Below are 20,599 nucleotides of genomic sequence, written 5' to 3' on the forward strand. Positions count from 1 at the left end.
GAAGTCAATATTTGACCTACTGAACATATTTCTGGAAAATTAGACCTTAGGATAATGAGTAGAAATTTTAAAATTTCCACAACAAAGATTATGTATTCTTTGAAGAAACAAATTGTCTCCTCCAAACTGCCTGTATTGCTGCTGATGTGTGGAATTCATTTCTTTTCTTTTTCTGGTCATGAGGGCATCTGCTTTTGGGAATGTATTTCTGGCCCAGAGCCAAGCTAGAGTAAAAGACCATGTTTGTTTAAAACACCTATGTTTAACCTGCAGTGTGAGTGTCACGTGACAGGTGGCAACTCTTTTCCTGGGTCTGGGTGCCAAATATGGAGAGAACAGGGTTTCAACCTTGAAGATTAGAGGGTATAAGAGCTGCAGAAAAACTGTTATTCTTTGTCTTTCACTCTGCAGCTTTGTGTGAGCTTGTATGACTGTCTGACCTTTCTTGCAAGAAATAAAACTTTAAAAGACATTTGGATTGAGTTTGTTTCTTACACAGTGAGTCTGGTGATTTGTTTATTTTTGCCACAACAATCTTGAACTTTCTAAACTGACTCATTGACACCTTCTGAATTTATTTCAGCTATACAGAATTCCATATTAGACCTACTTAAAATTAGATTTTATCCCAAGAGATCATGTATTTTGTATACATACTCTTTGCCTCACTCTGATGTTACTTCAACCATACATGAGCCTATGTTTGACCTACAGAACATATCTCTGGTAAATTTGTCCTTGCTCATGAACTTTCTATACATACTCATTAACTCCTTCTGATTTTATTTCAGCCATACAGAAGTCCATTTTAGTCCTACTTAAAATGATTTTTGTCCCAAGAGTCCTCGATCATGAATTTTGTATACATACTCTGATGTTACTTCACCCATGCCTATGTTTGACCTACAGAACACATCTCTTGCAAATTAGACCTTTACAATAAACTTTTTAAACATACTCATTGACTCCTTATACATCAGCCATAGAGTTTTGCATATTTGACCTAAAGGACATATTTCTGGCCAAAGAGTATTCAATCTTGAACTTTCTACTTTGAAAGTTCAAAAGTAGAACTACTTCTATTTTTACATTATTATTGACTCCTTCTGATGTTAAGTCTCCCATACAGAAGTCCATATTAGACCTACTGAACATATTACTGGCAAATTAGTCCTCGATCATGAACTTCCTATACATACTTATTGACTCCATCTGATGTTAGATAAGCCAGACAGTAGTCCATATTTGACCGACTGAACATACTTCGGGCCAAAAGATTATTTAACACTGAAGTTTTTTTTATATACTCAATGACGCCTTGTGATGTTACTTCAGCCGTATAGAAGTCTATATTTGACCTTCTGAAGATATTTCTGGCCCAAGAGTACTCGATCTTGAACTTTCTATACAAACTCACGGACTACTGATTTTATTTCAGCCATACAGAAATCGATATTGGATCTACTTAAAAAAAAAAAAATTGTCCTCAGAGTCCTCAGAGTCCTCAATCACGAGTTTTTTATACTCTTGCTCTTTGCCTCACTCTGATGTTACTTCAGCCATACATGAGCCCATGTTTGACCAACTGAAAATATTTCTGGCAAATTACTCCTCGATCATGAACTTTCTATACACACTCATTGACTTTATCTGATATTACGTCAGCCAGACAGTAGTCCATACTGAACAAATTTCTTGCTAAAGAGTACTTGATCATGAACTTTATTGTTACGGGTGTTTTGGTTTTGTGTTCATGTTTTGGGTTCCATGTCTTTTATTTTGTAGTCTGTTTCATATTGCTTGTTTGTGTCATGTTTCCCTTGCTCCTCATGTTCTCCCTTAGTCTATGTGTCATGTTCTCATTTGGTTGGTTATAGTCATGTGGTTTTCACTTCTGTTCGGTCATTGGTTCTCTTGTTCCTTGTGTCACTTCCCCATTGGTTGTCCTAGTCATGTGTTCCATCAGTTCTTGTATTTATAGCCATTGTCTTCCCCATGTTCCTTTGTCATGTGTTATCAAAGTAACCTGCTGTCGGTGAGTGTTCAAGCCAAGTCTGTTCAAGCCAAGTCTGTTCAAGCCAAGTCTGTTCAAGCCAAGTCTGTTCAAGCCAAGTCTGTTCAAGCCAAGTCTGTTCAAGCCAAGTCTGTTCAAGCCAAGTCTGTTCAAGCCAAGTCTGTTCAAGCCAAGTCTGTTCAAGTTCACGTTTGTTCTTGTTCACGTTTGTTTTTGTTCACGTTTGTTTTTGTTTACGTTTGTTTTTGTTCACGTTTGTTTTTGTTCACGTTTGTATTTGGGATTTATTCTTATTAAACTGCATTTGGATTCTACATTACAGAATCCATGACCTTTTACAATGAACCCAGCTGTTCATCTTTTGAATCTCTGTCAGGGTATTCGTCCCATTGAGGGGTATGTGGAAGATTTTTGTGGACTGTGTCATCTAGTGGGCTTTAATAATATAGCCCTCAAGGACATTTTTCATGCAGGACTGAATGAGCCCATTTGCTCCATGCTTCCGGGGGGGAAAATCCACTGGACACTAGAGGAATATATTGATCATGCCCTTCTTTTGGGTGGCTCATCATTTACTGTAGGAGTTGCGGAGGAAGAGCCTCACAATCCCACAGTATCCACCACAACTGACTGTCTCCATGCTCCCACGTTCATGTCTGGGATTGTTTATGCCATAATAATATTATTATTATTATTATTATGATTATTATTAATAAAATACAGTAATAGCTGTTTGTCTTATATTAGATGAGCTTTAAGGAATGAAGTCCCTGGATCAACATAAGAATATGATGTCCCTGGATCAACACAAGATATTTTATTATTATTATTATTATTATTAATAATTATTATTATTAAAATACAGTAATAACTGTTTGTCTTATATTAGATGAGCTTTAAGGAATGAAGTCCCTGGATCAACATAAGAATATGATGTCCCTGGATCAACACAAGATATTTCATTATTATTATTATTATTATTATTATTATTATTATTATTATTATTATTATTATTATTATTATTATTATTATTAATAAAATACAGTAATTACTGTTTGTCTTATATTAGATGAGCTTTAAGGAATGAAGTCCCTGGATCAACACAAGATATTTTATTATTATTATTATTATTATTATTATTATTATTAATAAAATACAGTAATTACTGTTTGTCTTATATTAGATGAGCTTTAAGGAATGAAGTCCCTGGATCAACATAAGAATATGATGTCCCTGGATCAACACAAGATATTTTATTATTATTATTATTATTATTATTATTACTACGACCTGGGCCGTGGAGCGTGGGAGGACCTGGGCCGTGGAGCGTGGGAGGACTTGAGCCTTGGAGATGTCCAGGGACTGCTACCGCCATGTCTGCCATGCCTGCCACACCAGTGTCTCGTCTCGAGCCGGCCGCTTCGCACTCTAGCCCGCCGGCCGCTTCGTTCTCAAGCCCGGTGGCCGCTTCGCACACAAGCCAGCCGGCCACTTCGCTCTCAAGCCCGCCGCGCCAGTCTCTTGCCCCGAGATGGCCGCCACGTCAGTATCTCGCCCCGAGATGGCTGTCATGCCAGCGTCATGCCATGCCAGAATCTCATCAGGCCACGTCAGAGCTTCGTCAGGCCACGCCAGAGCCTCTTCAGGCCACGCCAGAGCCTCTTCAGGCCACGCCAGAGCCTCGTCAGGCCACGCCAGAGCCTCGTCAGGCCACGCCAGAGCCTCGTCAGGCCACGCCAGAGCCTCGCCATGCCACGGCTGCCACGCCTGAGCCTCGCCATGCTACGGCTGCCATGCCAGAGCCTCGCCATGCCACAGCTGCCACGCCAGAGCCTTGCCATGCCACGGCTGCCACGCCTGCCACACCAGAGCCCCCTCTCATTAAACTTGCCCTAGCTTTCCCCAAGTATTTTTTTGGGGGGGGTTATAGGTACACCAAACCACGGCCCTGGTCCTCCAGTACACCAGGACCCCACGCTCCAAGGCTCAAGTCCTCCCACGCTCCACGGCCCAGGTCCTCCCACGCTCCACGGCCCAGGTCCTCCCACGCTCCACGGCCCAGGTCGTAGTAATAATAATAATAATAATAATAAAATATCTTGTGTTGATCCAGGGACATCATATTCTTATGTTGATCCAGGGACTTCATTCCTTAAAGCTCATCTAATATAAGACAAACAGTAATTACTGTATTTTATTAATAATAATAATAATAATAATAATAAAATATCTTGTGTTGATCCAGGGACTTCATTCCTTAAAGCTCATCTAATATAAGACAAACAGTAATTGCTGTATTTTATTAATAATAATAATAATAATAATAATAATAATAATAATAATAATTAATAATAATGAAATATCTTGTGTTGATCCAGGGACATCATATTCTTATGTTGATCCAGGGACTTCATTCCTTAAAGCTCATCTAATATAAGACAAACAGTTATTACTGTATTTTAATAATAATAATAATAATAATAATAATAATAATAAAATATCTTGTGTTGATCCAGGGACATCATATTCTTATGTTGATCCAGGGACTTCATTCCTTAAAGCTCATCTAATATAAGACAAACAGTTATTACTGTATTTTATTAATAATAATAATAATAATAATAATAATAATAATAAAATATCTTGTGTTGATCCAGGGACATCATATTCTTATGTTGATCCAGGGACTTCATTCCTTAAAGCTCATCTAATATAAGACAAACAGTTATTACTGTATTTTATTAATAATAATAATAATAATAATAATAATAATAATAATAAAATATCTTGTGTTGATCCAGGGACATCATATTCTTATGTTGATCCAGGGACTTCATTCCTTAAAGCTCATCTAATATAAGACAAACAGTAATTACTGTATTTTATTAATAATAATAATAATAATAATAATAAAATATCTTGTGTTGATCCAGGGACTTCATTCCTTAAAGCTCATCTAATATAAGACAAACAGTAATTACTGTATTTTAATAATAATAATAATAATAATAATAATAATAATAATAATAATAATAATGAAATATCTTGTGTTGATCCAGGGACATCATATTCTTATGTTGATCCAGGGACTTCATTCCTTAAAGCTCATCTAATATAAGACAAACAGTAATTACTGTATTTTAATAATAATAATAATAATAATAATAATAATAATAATAATAATAATAATAATAATGAAATATCTTGTGTTGATCCAGGGACATCATATTCTTATGTTGATCCAGGGACTTCATTCCTTAAAGCTCATCTAATATAAGACAAACAGTTATTACTGTATTTTATTAATAATAATAATAATAATAATAATAATAATAATAATAATAAAATATCTTGTGTTGATCCAGGGACATCATATTCTTATGTTGATCCAGGGACTTCATTCCTTAAAGCTCATCTAATATAAGACAAACAGTAATTACTGTATTTTATTAATAATAATAATAATAATAATAATAATAATAATAATAATAATAATAATAATAAAATATCTTGTGTTGATCCAGGGACTTCATTCCTTAAAGCTCATCTAATATAAGACAAACAGTAATTACTGTATTTTAATAATAATAATAATAATAATAATAATAATAATAATGAAATATCTTGTGTTGATCCAGGGACATCATATTCTTATGTTGATCCAGGGACTTCATTCCTTAAAGCTCATCTAATATAAGACAAACAGTAATTACTGTATTTTAATAATAATAATAATAATAATAATAATAATAATAATGAAATATCTTGTGTTGATCCAGGGACATCATATTCTTATGTTGATCCAGGGACTTCATTCCTTAAAGCTCATCTAATATAAGACAAACAGTTATTACTGTATTATTATAATAATAATAATATAATAATAATAATAATAATAATAATAATAATAATAATGAAATATCTTGTGTTGATCCAGGGACATCATATTCTTATGTTGATCCAGGGACTTCATTCCTTAAAGCTCATCTAATATAAGACAAACAGTTATTACTGTATTTTAATAATAATAATAATAATAATAATAATAATAATAAAATATCTTGTGTTGATCCAGGGACATCATATTCTTATGTTGATCCAGGGACTTCATTCCTTAAAGCTCATCTAATATAAGACAAACAGTTATTACTGTATTTTATTAATAATAATAATAATAATAATAATAATAATAATAAAATATCTTGTGTTGATCCAGGGACATCATATTCTTATGTTGATCCAGGGACTTCATTCCTTAAAGCTCATCTAATATAAGACAAACAGTTATTACTGTATTTTATTAATAATAATAATAATAATAATAATAATAATAATAAAATATCTTGTGTTGATCCAGGGACATCATATTCTTATGTTGATCCAGGGACTTCATTCCTTAAAGCTCATCTAATATAAGACAAACAGTTATTACTGTATTTTAATAATAATAATAATAATAATAATAATAATAATAAAATATCTTGTGTTGATCCAGGGACATCATATTCTTATGTTGATCCAGGGACTTCATTCCTTAAAGCTCATCTAATATAAGACAAACAGTTATTACTGTATTTTATTAATAATAATAATAATAATAATAATAATAATAATAATAAATATCTTGTGTTGATCCAGGGACATCATATTCTTATGTTGATCCAGGGACTTCATTCCTTAAAGCTCATCTAATATAAGACAAACAGTTATTACTGTATTTTATTAATAATAATAATAATAATAATAATAATAATAATAAAATATCTTGTGTTGATCCAGGGACATCATATTCTTATGTTGATCCAGGGACTTCATTCCTTAAAGCTCATCTAATATAAGACAAACAGTAATTACTGTATTTTATTAATAATAATAATAATAATAATAATAATAAATATCTTGTGTTGATCCAGGGACTTCATTCCTTAAAGCTCATCTAATATAAGACAAACAGTAATTACTGTATTTTAATAATAATAATAATAATAATAATAATAATAATAATAATAATAATAATGAAATATCTTGTGTTGATCCAGGGACATCATATTCTTATGTTGATCCAGGGACTTCATTCCTTAAAGCTCATCTAATATAAGACAAACAGTAATTACTGTATTTTAATAATAATAATAATAATAATAATAATAATAATAATAATAATAATAATAATGAAATATCTTGTGTTGATCCAGGGACATCATATTCTTATGTTGATCCAGGGACTTCATTCCTTAAAGCTCATCTAATATAAGACAAACAGTTATTACTGTATTTTATTAATAATAATAATAATAATAATAATAATAATAATAATAATAAAATATCTTGTGTTGATCCAGGGACATCATATTCTTATGTTGATCCAGGGACTTCATTCCTTAAAGCTCATCTAATATAAGACAAACAGTAATTACTGTATTTTATTAATAATAATAATAATAATAATAATAATAATAATAATAATAATAATAATAATAATAAAATATCTTGTGTTGATCCAGGGACTTCATTCCTTAAAGCTCATCTAATATAAGACAAACAGTAATTACTGTATTTTAATAATAATAATAATAATAATAATAATAATAATAATGAAATATCTTGTGTTGATCCAGGGACATCATATTCTTATGTTGATCCAGGGACTTCATTCCTTAAAGCTCATCTAATATAAGACAAACAGTAATTACTGTATTTTAATAATAATAATAATAATAATAATAATAATAATAATGAAATATCTTGTGTTGATCCAGGGACATCATATTCTTATGTTGATCCAGGGACTTCATTCCTTAAAGCTCATCTAATATAAGACAAACAGTTATTACTGTATTTTATTAATAATAATAATAATAATAATAATAATAATAATAATAAAAATATCCTGTGTTGATCCAGGGACATCATATTCTTATGTTGATCCAGGGACTTCATTCCTTAAAGCTCATCTAATATAAGACAAACAGTTATTACTGTATTTTATTAATAATAATAATAATAATAATAATAATAATAATAATAATAAAATATCTTGTGTTGATCCAGGGACATCATATTCTTATGTTGATCCAGGGACTTCATTCCTTAAAGCTCATCTAATATAAGACAAACAGTTATTACTGTATTTTATTAATAATAATAATAATAATAATAATAATAATAATAATAAAATATCTTGTGTTGATCCAGGGACATCATATTCTTATGTTGATCCAGGGACTTCATTCCTTAAAGCTCATCTAATATAAGACAAACAGTAATTACTGTATTTTATTAATAATAATAATAATAATAATAATAATAATAATAATAAAATATCTTGTGTTGATCCAGGGACTTCATTCCTTAAAGCTCATCTAATATAAGACAAACAGTAATTACTGTATTTTAATAATAATAATAATAATAATAATAATAATAATAATAATAATAATAATGATTAAATATCTTGTGTTGATCCAGGGACATCATATTCTTATGTTGATCCAGGGACTTCATTCCTTAAAGCTCATCTAATATAAGACAAACAGTTATTACTGTATTTTAATAATAATAATAATAATAATAATAATGAAATATTTTGTGTTGATCCAGGGACATCATATTCTTATGTTGATCCAGGGACTTCATTCCTTAAAGCTCATCTAATATAAGACAAAACAGTGATTAATCACTGTATTTTAATAATAATAATAATAATGATAATTAATAGTACTACTACTACTAATAATTATTAATAATAATTGCATTTATTTTGTTTTCCCACGTTCCTTATAGCGCATTCAATAAGTTTTCTCTCATTTTACAATTATCATTGCATGAAACCAATTTAAATTTCTTAATGTTAACGTTACTTTTCTTCTTTGCACAGATAGCGTTCATCTATGGAGAAAGATAAAGGGTAAACATTAAACAATATTAAAATATTAAAATACAATTAAAATATTTTCTGTATATAAACCAGAAATCTGACTTTGTGTAACATTTGTACCAAAAATATGTTTTTGTATTTTTTCCTTTGAGGTCCTTTGGTGTGCCTTTTATTGACGAAAGAGTCACTTGCAACATTAGACGATGGAATGTGGCTGAATGACATTGTCATGGACATTGTATTGAGGTAATTCTTTTGAAGCATCATAAAACTACAAATCATAATATTCTTATAATATTCTTATAATTTTATACTAAATCTTTCTAGGTCTGTTCATGATGAACTAGGACGTCATAAAAGACGGAAATCTTTGATCTACCCAGTGCATTTTTACACTAAATTGAAAAACAGGTAGGAGTTGCTGATATGTTAAGAAAGATCATTAAATTCATAAAAAGGATCATTAAATTAATTTGAATTACACTGTAAGTTTATCTTTATATGTTTGTAGATTATCATGCTACAGTATCTAGCGTTGCATGGGCTTTGAAGAAGCCATGTACTGTCATAGTTATATATTGAATCGTATTATTGAAAAATTTCTGTAACCATATGATTTATCATGTCATCTATGCAATTGTAGTGGATTTTCAGGTGTCGTCAACTGGACAAAACATGAGGAAATTTTTCGAAAGGACTATCTTTTGATAGTCGAGAACGTTCTTGGGTGAGAACTTTACATTATTTACTGGTTGTTATGACTTATTACACAGCTAAGATATGACTGGTCAGGCGCACCTTCTTGCAGTCTGTTGATTCTTAGTAACAACACCTATTGGGGTTTATTATGCAATAACCAGTTGAATGTACTTTTCATATTACATATTACATGTCCATATAAATGTTTATAATAAAGGAAGTGATTGTGCCCCTTAAAATAGTAGCACTGTGTATGGCACATATGCAATTATCAAAACTTAACTTACTTATATTGTCTATTCATGTTTTTCAGAAACCACTAGAGACTCATGATTGTGTGCTTCCCTGGAAACGAAGAAGTGGAACATATCAAAAGGGGGCGAAAATTGGTGCAATCAAGGAGGTAGATATGTATGTTACATTGGGGTAATTACATTCGGTACTATTGCCCCTACTATGGAATAATGCTGATACTTTTAATCATTTACCTAACATTTATAATATTCAATTTCTCAGTGTTTAATCAGTTGTGTTGTACATTTAGGCCTTGCATTTTAATGCTAGACTCCCAATCTGGGCAAGTGAGTGACAGCATGGATGTGTTCCAAAACATTCGAAGGTTGGTTCTGTTTTATTTGTATGTAAACACAGCTCAAAATCCTAAATATATATATTTTTTTTACTCATTTTGTTTTAAACATGCATGCTTTTCTTCTATGGAACACAAAGGAGGAATTTAAAAATGATTACATGGGATTAGTCATTACTATAACAGTGACAATTATAAGTATGTTGGCTTTTGAACTCCATATAGCATGTAAAAGGACCACAGGATTAGTTGTGATGAAAAGTTGCAAAGTAGTAGTCATTACCCATTTATTATATTTCAAGTCTTCTTAAACCATACATTAAATTTGTAACAGTAAGAGATCAAATTGAATTATAATTTTACTATCAGCAACCTTGAAATGTCGATAATGATCGGTAAACGATAATTTTAGTTTCCTAGCTGTCCTGTTAATTTTATAAAGTAACAGCTGTCCTGTTAAAGTGATAAAAATTGCCTTCTGTTTGGCAAAACAAAGAATTAGAGTGTTGTCCACAGACACTTTTAGTACATTCTAAGGCTGTCACAGATGTAATTTCAGGACTGTTCATTCTCTATTATAAAGCTTGAAATAATTAAGCTTTATAATGACAATTGCCATTGACTGAGAAGGACAATCTTCAAAGATGACAATGTTCTCATGTTGTGTTCGGCAGAAGAAACTCATTTGAAGTTCATGAGGGTGATTAAATGATTGATAAAGGATATATTTTTCATTTTAGGGCGAGCTATCCCTTTAAGATACATGAGTAAGCGTAATGTTGCAAAACCAGGACAAGATTTGCTTTAACAAAAAGTTCAATAAAATGTGGCTGTCATAGAGATATACATTTAATACGATTTTTTTCTCTTTCAGTTACTTAACAGAAATGTGGAAAAACACAAGAAAAACACCCAGGATATTTTCTGCAGAGTCCTGAAATTGAGGGTACCTGAACAGCAAGGAAACACTTCTGAGTGTGGCATATTTGTATTACTCTATGCAGAGAAATTTCTGAAGGTAAGTTCTGAAAGTAAAAAGTAAAATCATGGCACTGTGCATGTCACAAAGAAAACAAATGATTAATGTTTCAATTCCTTCCTCTAGGATCCTCCCAAAGAACTAATCAATGAGCTTGACTGTACATCCTGGTTTACACTGGCTGATGCATTTTCAAGGCGTGCACAGATCAGGGACAAAATGCAAAGCAGTTTAGAAGGTGTATTTTTTATTTTTTTTTATTATTTATAATTTTTTTTATGAAAATTACAGAATCCTTATGAAATTAATTCAGTTAAAATATCTAAAATCGTGTGCCACTATTTTCTAAAATTTTAGGAAGTTATTTAAAATACAGCATAGGGTGCACAAGCATAACATTCTGATGTTTTGATATGGCAGATGATATGTATTTAACTTGTGCTACATTAATCTTGTAATACTGGTGATTGACTGTGAGTTTTGCTTATGCAGCACAGAGAAGTGAAGCAGAGGAAAACAAAGCAGAAGAAAGAGAAAGTGAAGAAGAGCAAACGGTTGACGAGAGAGGGCAAGAGGAAAACATAGCCAAGAAAAGAAAAATAGAAGGTAGAGATGAAGAAAACATACCTGAGGAAAGAAAAGATGACAAAACAGCTCAGTGAACACAATAACAAATGAACGTTAAATTATTACAAACATTGTCATCTCAGTTAATTAAGTAATGTTACAGTTAATTGATTTAAATATACATATCACAAACACAAACATACATATCATAAACACATCACTATTAGAGAACACATTCAGACAGCAGAGTAATGTTAAACGTTCGTGGTTTACTTAGCTTAATTTACAATTAAAGATGGCATTATTTTTCCAGATTTGTTTTAAAATATAGTAAAATAAACAAAACCAAAAAAAAAGTCTCTCAAAAAGTCTCTGTCTCTTTCACTTCATTTCTCATATGCACAGTTAATTTTAAATGTATATTTTACATTGTTACAGTGCCTTAGTTGTTTGTTTTTTTTTTTCATATCTACATTCATTCTTAGAATTTAGTTAGTCGCCTTTTGAAATTCTTTCTATACTTTTGTTTCATGTTTATTGCTCTGTGCGGAAACAGTGGTCTTATCTTTCTTGTCAAATCTGTAGTTACAGCTGTAAATGCTGTTACAGTCATGCTGGCATTTGTTACACTGTCATGCAGGTTTTTAATTTGCTGGCTAATGTGCTGAGGAATGTTCTGCCATTTCTGCACAGTCTCCAGTATTTCATTTAACTTCTGCACTTCAGTTTTAGAGTGGTTTGCTTCAGTGATCACATTTAACTGCACTGACATGTCTTCTTGCCACAAAGTAGGTACATCTCTTGTTAATATGACGTCAAATAATTCACATGCCAGTAGAAGGCAAGCACATTTCTCATTGTAAGAGAATGTACAACAGGTACACTGAAATGTTGTTGCAGAAGTGTGGTAAATCCTCTCATTACATAAACTTTTTACATCTACCTCTTTTGTGTCAAAGCACAGAATAGAGTAAAGCTTCTTTTGCTTAATTACACTAGCATGTGCGTTTATTTGATAATTCAAAGCAGGAAACTTCTGAGAATCATGTTCACTCAGCAAATCAGTAAGTACAAGGTGTTTACAGCGATGTCCTCTGATTCCTATTGGGCAGCTACAAAAACTTTCAGATGGACAAACTTTGTAGGATAGACCAGGAGTTTGTTCTGATGGAACTTCATAAAGGTATGTGTCGTGGGATGTAAGATTAATGCTATCTTGCCAACCTTTTTCCAACAATCTAGAGGCTGACTTAAGTATTTCTCCTGACCTCAAAGAAGCATTTTTTATTCTTCCAACTGCCTGCAAATCATGAATGACCTGGAAGTATCCATCTGTCTTCTTGATGAGAATGCTGATAAGATCATCCAGTCTACGGTTCCTAATGCCACCCAAAAACTGATATTTTAGGCGATGGAAAAATCTAATTAGACAAAGAAAAACAATACATGATTTTTGATATAACTACATTCCAAATGCTTGTGATTCTATTACATTATTTTCATTAACTCATAATGAAGTTGCATTAGTTGAATTTCAAATATTACCTTTCAACAAGATTGTTTGTATCGGAGTCAGCATGGTTATAGCACCGTCCAAAGTCAGACCACATGTATCCTATTTCCAGCCAGTGATCCTTGAAGTATGAGCAAAGAGCAGGGAAATCTTCAAACCTCTTGAGGAATTGCTCAGCAGTTGACTTAAAATCTTGATGCTATAATGAAAAGAACAATAGATTTAATGTTAAATTTAACTGATTTAATATTTGCTTTAAAATAGTTACATAAATAGTAACGGTACAGGTAACACTTTAGTATAGGGAACACATTCAATATTAACGACTTTTCCTTCAATAAACAACTAATTTACTGCTTATTAATACATAGTAAGGTAGCTGTTAAGTTTAGCTATTGGGTAATATTAAGAATGTAGAATATGGTTACGCAGAATAAGGCATATGTGCTTTATAAGTACTAATAAACAGCCAATATCCTAGTAATATGCATGATAATAAGCAACTAGTTAGACCCCAAAATAAAGTGTTACCACAGTACAATTAAGGAAGCAAAATTTTATTGTTCATTTTACGCACTGTTGCACAAAGCTTCATCTTTCTGATGAAGGAAATTATTTGTGTTCTAACATCAGTATTTGATGGTCCACTGATTCCAGAGTCTGTCTTTGAAAGCCAACGGACAATAGCCTGAAAACAGACATCAAATAACTTTTTTTTACATTTTTAAAATATATAAATTTGTATATATATACATACTTGCATAACATGATACCAGCACAGCAAGATATCTGACTCTGGGAAGACTTTCCGCGAGGCATTTATCTCACACATATCCTTGTCCACCATGAAGCACCTAGAGGAAACAACATAGCATATCAGAAGGATGAAAACACACATATACACTACGATTCAAATGTTTGGGATCAGTAAGATTTTTTTAAATGTTTTTAAAAGAAGTCTCTTATGCTCATCAGGGCTGCATTTATTTGATTAAAAATACGAAGAAAAAAAACTGTAATATTGTAAAATAGTATAACATTTTAAAATAATTGTTTTCTATTTCTATATATTTTAAACTGTAATTTATTCCTGTGATGCAAAGCTGAATTTTCAGCATTATTACTCCAGTCTTCAGTGTCACATGATCCTTCAGAAATCATTCTAATATGATGATTTGCTGCTCAAGAAATATTTATGATTATTATCAGTGTTTAAAACAGTGTATAATTTTTCTTTCAGGATATTTTGATGAATAGTAAGTTAAAAAGAACATAATTTATCTGAAATAGAAAGAAAGCTTTTGTAACATTGCACATTATACTGTTCAAAAGTTTGGGGTCAATAAGTTTTTTTTTTTTTTCAAGATGCATTTAATTGGTCAAAAGAGACAGTAAAGACATTTATAATTTTACAAAAAGATTCGATTTCAGATAAATGATGTTCCTTTGAGCTTTCTATTCATCAAAGAATCCTGAAAAAAATAGTACACAACTGTTTTCAACACTGATAATAATCATAAATGTTTCTTGAGCAGCAAATTATCATATTAGAATGATTTCTGAAGGATCATGTGACACTGAAGACTGGAGTAATGATGCTGAAAATTCAGTTTTGATCACAGGAATAAATTACAGTTTAAATATATATTCAAATAGAAAAAAGTCTCTGGGGCCAGAATATACATACCTTGGTGCCGTAGGACACACTCTCCTTAATTGCTGTAAAGCTATCTCTAGTGTTGCCTCTTTCTCATTGCTTGTTACTATGAAAGCAACTGGAACTCCATGGCCATGGTCATCTCTTATAGCTAGGGTATAAAGTGGAAAATTATACTGGTTGACGCAATGAGTGGCATCCAAAAATATAATGTTCTTTCCATGTCTGTGTAGATTCTCTCTCATGTTGGGAGTCTGAAGGATAATTATGAGATCCTTCTTGTGGGAAAAAGGCTGAAAAAACAACAACATTGTCCTTGAGGTGACTGGTCAATAATTTGGCTGAACTAACAGCATCATCTTTATCCAAATGGCTTTGGCGTACCAAGCATGTGCGTATATTCTCAATGTCTTTTGGAGTGACAAAGTACTGACGGTTGTTCAAGTTGGTGTGTCCGTGAGATCTGGACCATTTGTGGGCTTCCAGTAGAATGATATCTGGCTTGACACCCAATGAAATCCATTCTTCAATTTGTTTGACCAAATCTGGACACACTGTTTGAAAGTGTCCTTCTTGTTCAAAAGTTGCATTGTGCCCATTGTGCGTTGTACAATGATTTTGTGGCTTAGCCAATCATTTTTAACCTTAAACGATGTGTAAGCCATACACCCTGAGGTCTTGTAACTTCCATCAACGGGGTTCCCTGACCGGATACAGTAGAAAATGTAGTATCCATTATCCTTGTCCTTTTGACTTGCAGAATTTGTGTTTCTAAAGTTTGTTAAAGTTTTCAGTTTTTCTTGAATGAATGTTTCATGATTTTCTTCTTTCTTCAGGACATGCACATCAACTGTAATATTTTTGTTTTTTCCTCTTTGTCTTTCTTCACGCAACACTGTTTTCTTAATACAATCCTCCATTTCTCTTTACATTCTGAGGAGAAAAACATTTATTAATACTAGATTTGTTGCCTAAGGATGAAGCTCTTGGTAACAATTTATAATAAAAACTATCACCAATTATTATATTCTTAAGATAGTGTAACCATCATTTTTATTAATTAATACAACTTCATGATGTTCCCAGGCCAACATTAGAATGCTCTACATAATATCTGAATTTCATTCAAAACACCCTGGCTCAGCACAAGATATTTCATTATTATTATTATTATTATTATTATTATTATTATTAATGCAATAGAGTGATAGATTACTCTTGGTCTTATATTAGATATTGTATTATTATTATTATTATTATTAAAATACAGTAATAACTGTTTGTCTTATATTAGATGAGCTTTAAGGAATGATGTCCCTGGATCAACATAAGAATATGATGTCCCTGGATCAACACAAGATATTTCATTATTATTATTATTATTATTATTATTATTATTATTATTATTATTGCAATGTAGTGATAGATTACTCTTGGTCTTATATTAGATATTGTATTATTATTATTATTATTATTATTATTATTATTATTATTAAAATACAGTAATAACTGTTTGTCTTATATTAGATGAGCTTTAAGGAATGAAGTCCCTGGATCAACATAAGAAAATTCATTATTATTATTATTATTATTATTAATGCAATAGAGTGATAGATTACTCTTGGTCTTATATTAGATATTGTATTATTATTATTATTATTATTAAAATACAGTAATAACTGTTTGTCTTATATTAGATGAGCTTTAAGGAATGATGTCCCTGGATCAACATAAGAATATGATGTCCCTGGATCAACACAAGATATTTCATTATTATTATTATTATTATTATTATTGCAATGTAGTGATAGATTACTCTTGGTCTTATATTAGATATTGTATTATTATTATTATTATTATTAAAATACAGTAATAACTGTTTGTCTTATATTAGATGAGCTTTAAGGAATGAAGTCCCTGGATCAACATAAGAATATGATGTCCCTGGATCAACACAAGATATTTCATTTTTATTATTATTACTAATTAAATACTGTCCTTGATTAATGCTTGTCTCATATTGGATGAGCTAATGATGTCAACACAATATTTCCTAGCTGTTGATGGACGGCAAACGGCAATCGATCCGCGAAAGCTTCTCTTTTACAAAAGGATCTGCAAAACGAATACATGAAAAAAGTGATATAAATCATCGGACGAAAAGATCCGATGACGCGATCACGGGGAAACACTACACCGGATCGGAGAGAAACGGTCGCGGGCGCCTTCCTGCCCGGTAGGAGAAGGGCTCGGCGATTTGCACCTTATATAAGCAGTTTAGCTAATGTTGGCGTTAGTTATGAATCCATTGTGCAATTGAAAATAATAACGTTACATTATGCTGAGCAGGGATGGACACATTTGAAATGGCACATTTTAAATAAAATGCACTTACCTCTGTGAAATGAAGGAAACGTTATCGAGGCACAACTAAAAAAGTGGCGCTCAAGCTGAGAAGGAGGTCTCTGCGGAACAAAAAGGGGCGGTTCCCAACTTTGGGGTGTTGTCACACGGGAATAGGTGTTTTTCAACCTCTTTACCTGATTTGCTCAAATCGAGTGGGATATTTCCGGAAAAACAATAAGAGATATGTATTGTATATGAATGTAAGTGTATTGTTTAACAGTTGTTTAACGTTTCTTTTATGTGAATATGCTTGCTAGCTCGTTGTAAAAAGCTCCAAGCAATCTTTCACTCACTTCTAGCGATAACTATTATTAGCTAACATTCGCTATTCTATTTGATTTATCTGTTAGTCACTTGATTTGTTTTAGTTTTGCGAGGTTGTGGCTACAGTGTCTGTGGTCAATAAAATGATTATAAAGTTTAAAGTCTTCAGAGTCATCATTTCAGGTTAACATTTTTTTTTTTTATAAAGTTTACACAAGGTCAGTAAGTCAGTAGTCTTATTAATGCATATAGCTTATTATACAATATACGCTGAGGCAGTCATGTGTTTCTGTGGTCGATAGCCTATAAAAACAAACACTTAAAATTAAAGTTAATTATATCACAAGCACTGTCTAGCCTACGTATTCTCTCTGCTTGTCTGTTGATATAGTGCAGTGGTTATGTCATTTTAATATTATATATATATATATATATATATAATACTATATAGCTTTTATGACGAAGGTTTACACTATGCACGTGAAATTTTGCATGCGAGAGATTAAATAAAATAGGCTGTTGATCGCGTGCCTGCTCTTCTGCTTTATTCATATTGAAGAGTATCAATTATTAAACAAGACTTGTGCACAAGAAGGATCTAGCCTTAAGAAACTATTTGAGGTGAAAAAATACCGTAGTAATTTAAAGTAAATACTATAGTGTTTTTGAACCATACTTGAATTAATTTGTTGTGGTAATTCTGTAGGCTATTGCTGTGGTAATATAGATAGCACACGTACGTCGCGGAGACGTCTGTGAAAGATCGTAACGTCTGGTAAACATCGCATTCCATCGACCGTTTTTAGTGGTTAATGAGCCGTCATCCTTACCTCTATACGACGTCTATACGACGAATCTTCAATATTTGAAATCCGTCTTCCATCTTCCGTTTTTAGTGGTTAATGAGCCGTCGACCTTACCTCTATACGACGTCTATACGATGAATCTTCAATATTTGAAATTACGTGCAGTCATGCAGCGCCGGATCAGCAGATCAGCAGCTCGCTCGATTAAGTTGTCTGCATGGACGTGACAAAGCGGGTCTAGTCGCGCCGCGCCGCACGTGTCCAGTGTAGACACGGAAATATAAACTAATTATATATGCATACAATTTGACAAGCATAGAATTCATGTTGTGTTGCATTTCCCCCAACGAGTAGCCTACATAACGTGTAAAAACAACAACCACAAATGTAGTTATGCCTATTTTGAAGATTCAGCATTGATAAATGCAGTTTCACTGACACACTTTCACTGTTTTACATTTTGCACTTACACTTAGCTTTTGGCTCAGAAAAGGCACTCATGATCAAAAAGGCACTCATGCTAAGCACTGCATTCATGGATTTAATTTTTAAAATGCTTTAAATGACAAAGGGTGACTTCTGATTACAAATCAGAATATATAAATTATAATACTAATAAAAATACAAGCTCATATGAACACTTTCTGGAACCTATAATGTAAAACAGCCAGTTTGTTCATCTATCCCTTTGTTTGATCCCTCAGACAAAAAAAAAAAAAAAAATAAAAAAAAAAATATATATATATTGCCAGCCAAGTTAAGGTAAGCTCGTTTCAAGCAAACGGTAATTCTACCTGCTTATTAGCTGTTTTTCACATAATTTCGTTATGCAGAAAGCATGAATTTGACCCCTAATAGCCTACCATGCTCTGTATAAGGGGGTGATCCATGGCTTTGTGTCAGGTGGTTCTTCGACTCTCTGCCATGCACTGAAATAGTGTAACACCGAGCCATTTTCATATTTTGTTCCAAATAATGATGCTTACAAACTCCAATGAGCAAACCAAAGGTGACCCTTTTTGATGTTTGAGGAATGAGAAAGCAGCCTTTGGAGGAAACACACTATACAAATATTCATTTGATTCAAAGCACCTTACAGAATTAATGATACTAACTTCCCAGAGTTGATTATGTCCCAAAGTTGATTGAACATTAAAGCAATATTTCAATAATAAAAAAAATAATAATAAAAAGACACTTTAAATGTAGGAACTGCTGAGAGCATGAAGGTAAAATATTCTCACAACTAAGGGAAACTGTTTCACAGGGGGGTGAACTTTACTCACAACACACAACAGCCTTTACATAACACCAATCTCAAAGATTATAATGAGCTCTAATAGAACAATCCATAACATTTGCAATGGACAAGGTGCAGACACTGGTTATGGACTGCACTTAATTAATCTTTGGTGCCAGATGTGGGAATGAAGCTGGACCAGTGGTAGATCTGAGCATCTAGGCTGAACCATCTCCAAAGCTGTTTGGTGGAGAAAAGAAATAGAAGAAATGTTAGAGCATTTTATAAGGAAATGTACAAGTTAACTGTGGGTTAAAATACTTACTTCTCAAACAATATTGGGCAGTGAACACCATGTACAAGGCAGCAACATGCACACAATACGGTCAACAACCTCAGTACTAGATGCCACACAGCAGCTGTCAATCTGAAGCTGTGACTTCAGATTGATGATTCTCACAGTATTTATATATATATTTTTGCTCATTTACCAGCATTGCTGTGAAAGCTGAGTAACAAATAAAACTGAACAATGTTCTGACTACCATATCGTCGCTGTCCGATGAAAACCACGCATGTCCATTTTGAGATTTTTCGACGGATTTAATGTCCAGGTTCATTTCCGTATACAGTATGCTTCACATATCTAAATGGCCAATGAAAAGTTGTGAAATCATGTCATCTGATTTTCACGTATATCCATTTGGTGTCAAAGCTGTCAATCACGCCGCGTGTCTCCCGCCCTGTGGAAGCATCTCGCCGGTCTCGTGAAGTTTCATCGAAGCTCAGCACTGGATAGCCGAATAACACTGTGAGGTTACATTGCCAAATAAACATAGCCTGGTGAGACAATGACTTTCCTTTATCGAGGTAAACGTTTCCCCCCTGACGCCAGACGTACGTCTAGGAGTGACAAAATTATGGTAGGACTGTGCAAACAAAGTATCTGTCTAGCATTACCATGTCAGTGTATTGATTCATTGTCCCT

The 20,599-nt window shown here is 32.4% G+C and overlaps 1 protein-coding gene and 2 long non-coding RNA genes across 5 annotated transcripts; 2 read left to right on the forward strand and 1 right to left on the reverse strand.

Moving 5' to 3' along the window:
* The first annotated feature begins 8,857 nt into the window (after positions 1-8,857).
* Positions 8,858-9,670, forward strand: LOC125261038. The gene is made up of 4 exons (XR_007183198.1): positions 8,858-8,921; positions 9,044-9,137; positions 9,219-9,302; positions 9,535-9,670. It is a non-coding gene; the product is annotated as an uncharacterized LOC125261038 (long non-coding RNA).
* A 310-nt stretch (positions 9,671-9,980) lies between these two features.
* Positions 9,981-11,391, forward strand: LOC125261037. Its single transcript, XR_007183197.1, has 3 exons — positions 9,981-10,209; positions 11,054-11,197; positions 11,285-11,391. It is a non-coding gene; the product is annotated as an uncharacterized LOC125261037 (long non-coding RNA).
* A 60-nt stretch (positions 11,392-11,451) lies between these two features.
* LOC125261036 lies at positions 11,452-18,788 on the reverse strand. Of its 3 annotated transcripts, XM_048179577.1 has the most exons (7): positions 17,291-18,788; positions 15,280-15,828; positions 14,926-15,188; positions 13,996-14,092; positions 13,816-13,926; positions 13,271-13,437; positions 11,452-13,146 (listed from the first exon to the last, which is right to left on the reverse strand). In XM_048179577.1, the coding sequence occupies exons 3-7, from the start codon at positions 15,138-15,140 to the stop codon at positions 12,207-12,209; spliced, it is 1,530 nt and encodes a 509-aa protein (XP_048035534.1). In that variant the 5' UTR covers positions 15,141-15,188; positions 15,280-15,828; positions 17,291-18,788; the 3' UTR covers positions 11,452-12,206. The 3 variants fall into 3 exon arrangements, with proteins under 3 accessions (XP_048035534.1, XP_048035533.1, XP_048035535.1); XM_048179576.1 differs by having other exon boundaries at positions 11,453-13,146; positions 14,926-15,828; XM_048179578.1 differs by lacking the exon at positions 13,816-13,926 and having other exon boundaries at positions 11,454-13,146; positions 14,926-15,828.
* Positions 18,789-20,599: the final 1,811 nt, after the last annotated feature.

The sequence above is a fragment of the Megalobrama amblycephala genome, unplaced genomic scaffold, assembly GCF_018812025.1.
Source record: "Megalobrama amblycephala isolate DHTTF-2021 unplaced genomic scaffold, ASM1881202v1 scaffold253, whole genome shotgun sequence".
Taxonomy (NCBI): domain Eukaryota; kingdom Metazoa; phylum Chordata; class Actinopteri; order Cypriniformes; family Xenocyprididae; genus Megalobrama; species Megalobrama amblycephala.

Coding starts and splice junctions, on each gene's coding strand:
- LOC125261036 (XM_048179576.1), bottom strand. CDS start 15,206: ATGTTGTTGTTTTTTCAGCCTTTTTCCCACAAGAAGGATCTCATAATT. Junction 13,927..13,995: donor GCTGGTATCATGTTATGCAA/GTATGTATATAT, acceptor GTCTGTTTTCAG/GCTATTGTCCGTTGGCTTTC. Junction 13,438..13,815: donor AGATGAAGCTTTGTGCAACA/GTGCGTAAAATG, acceptor TTTTCATTATAG/CATCAAGATTTTAAGTCAAC.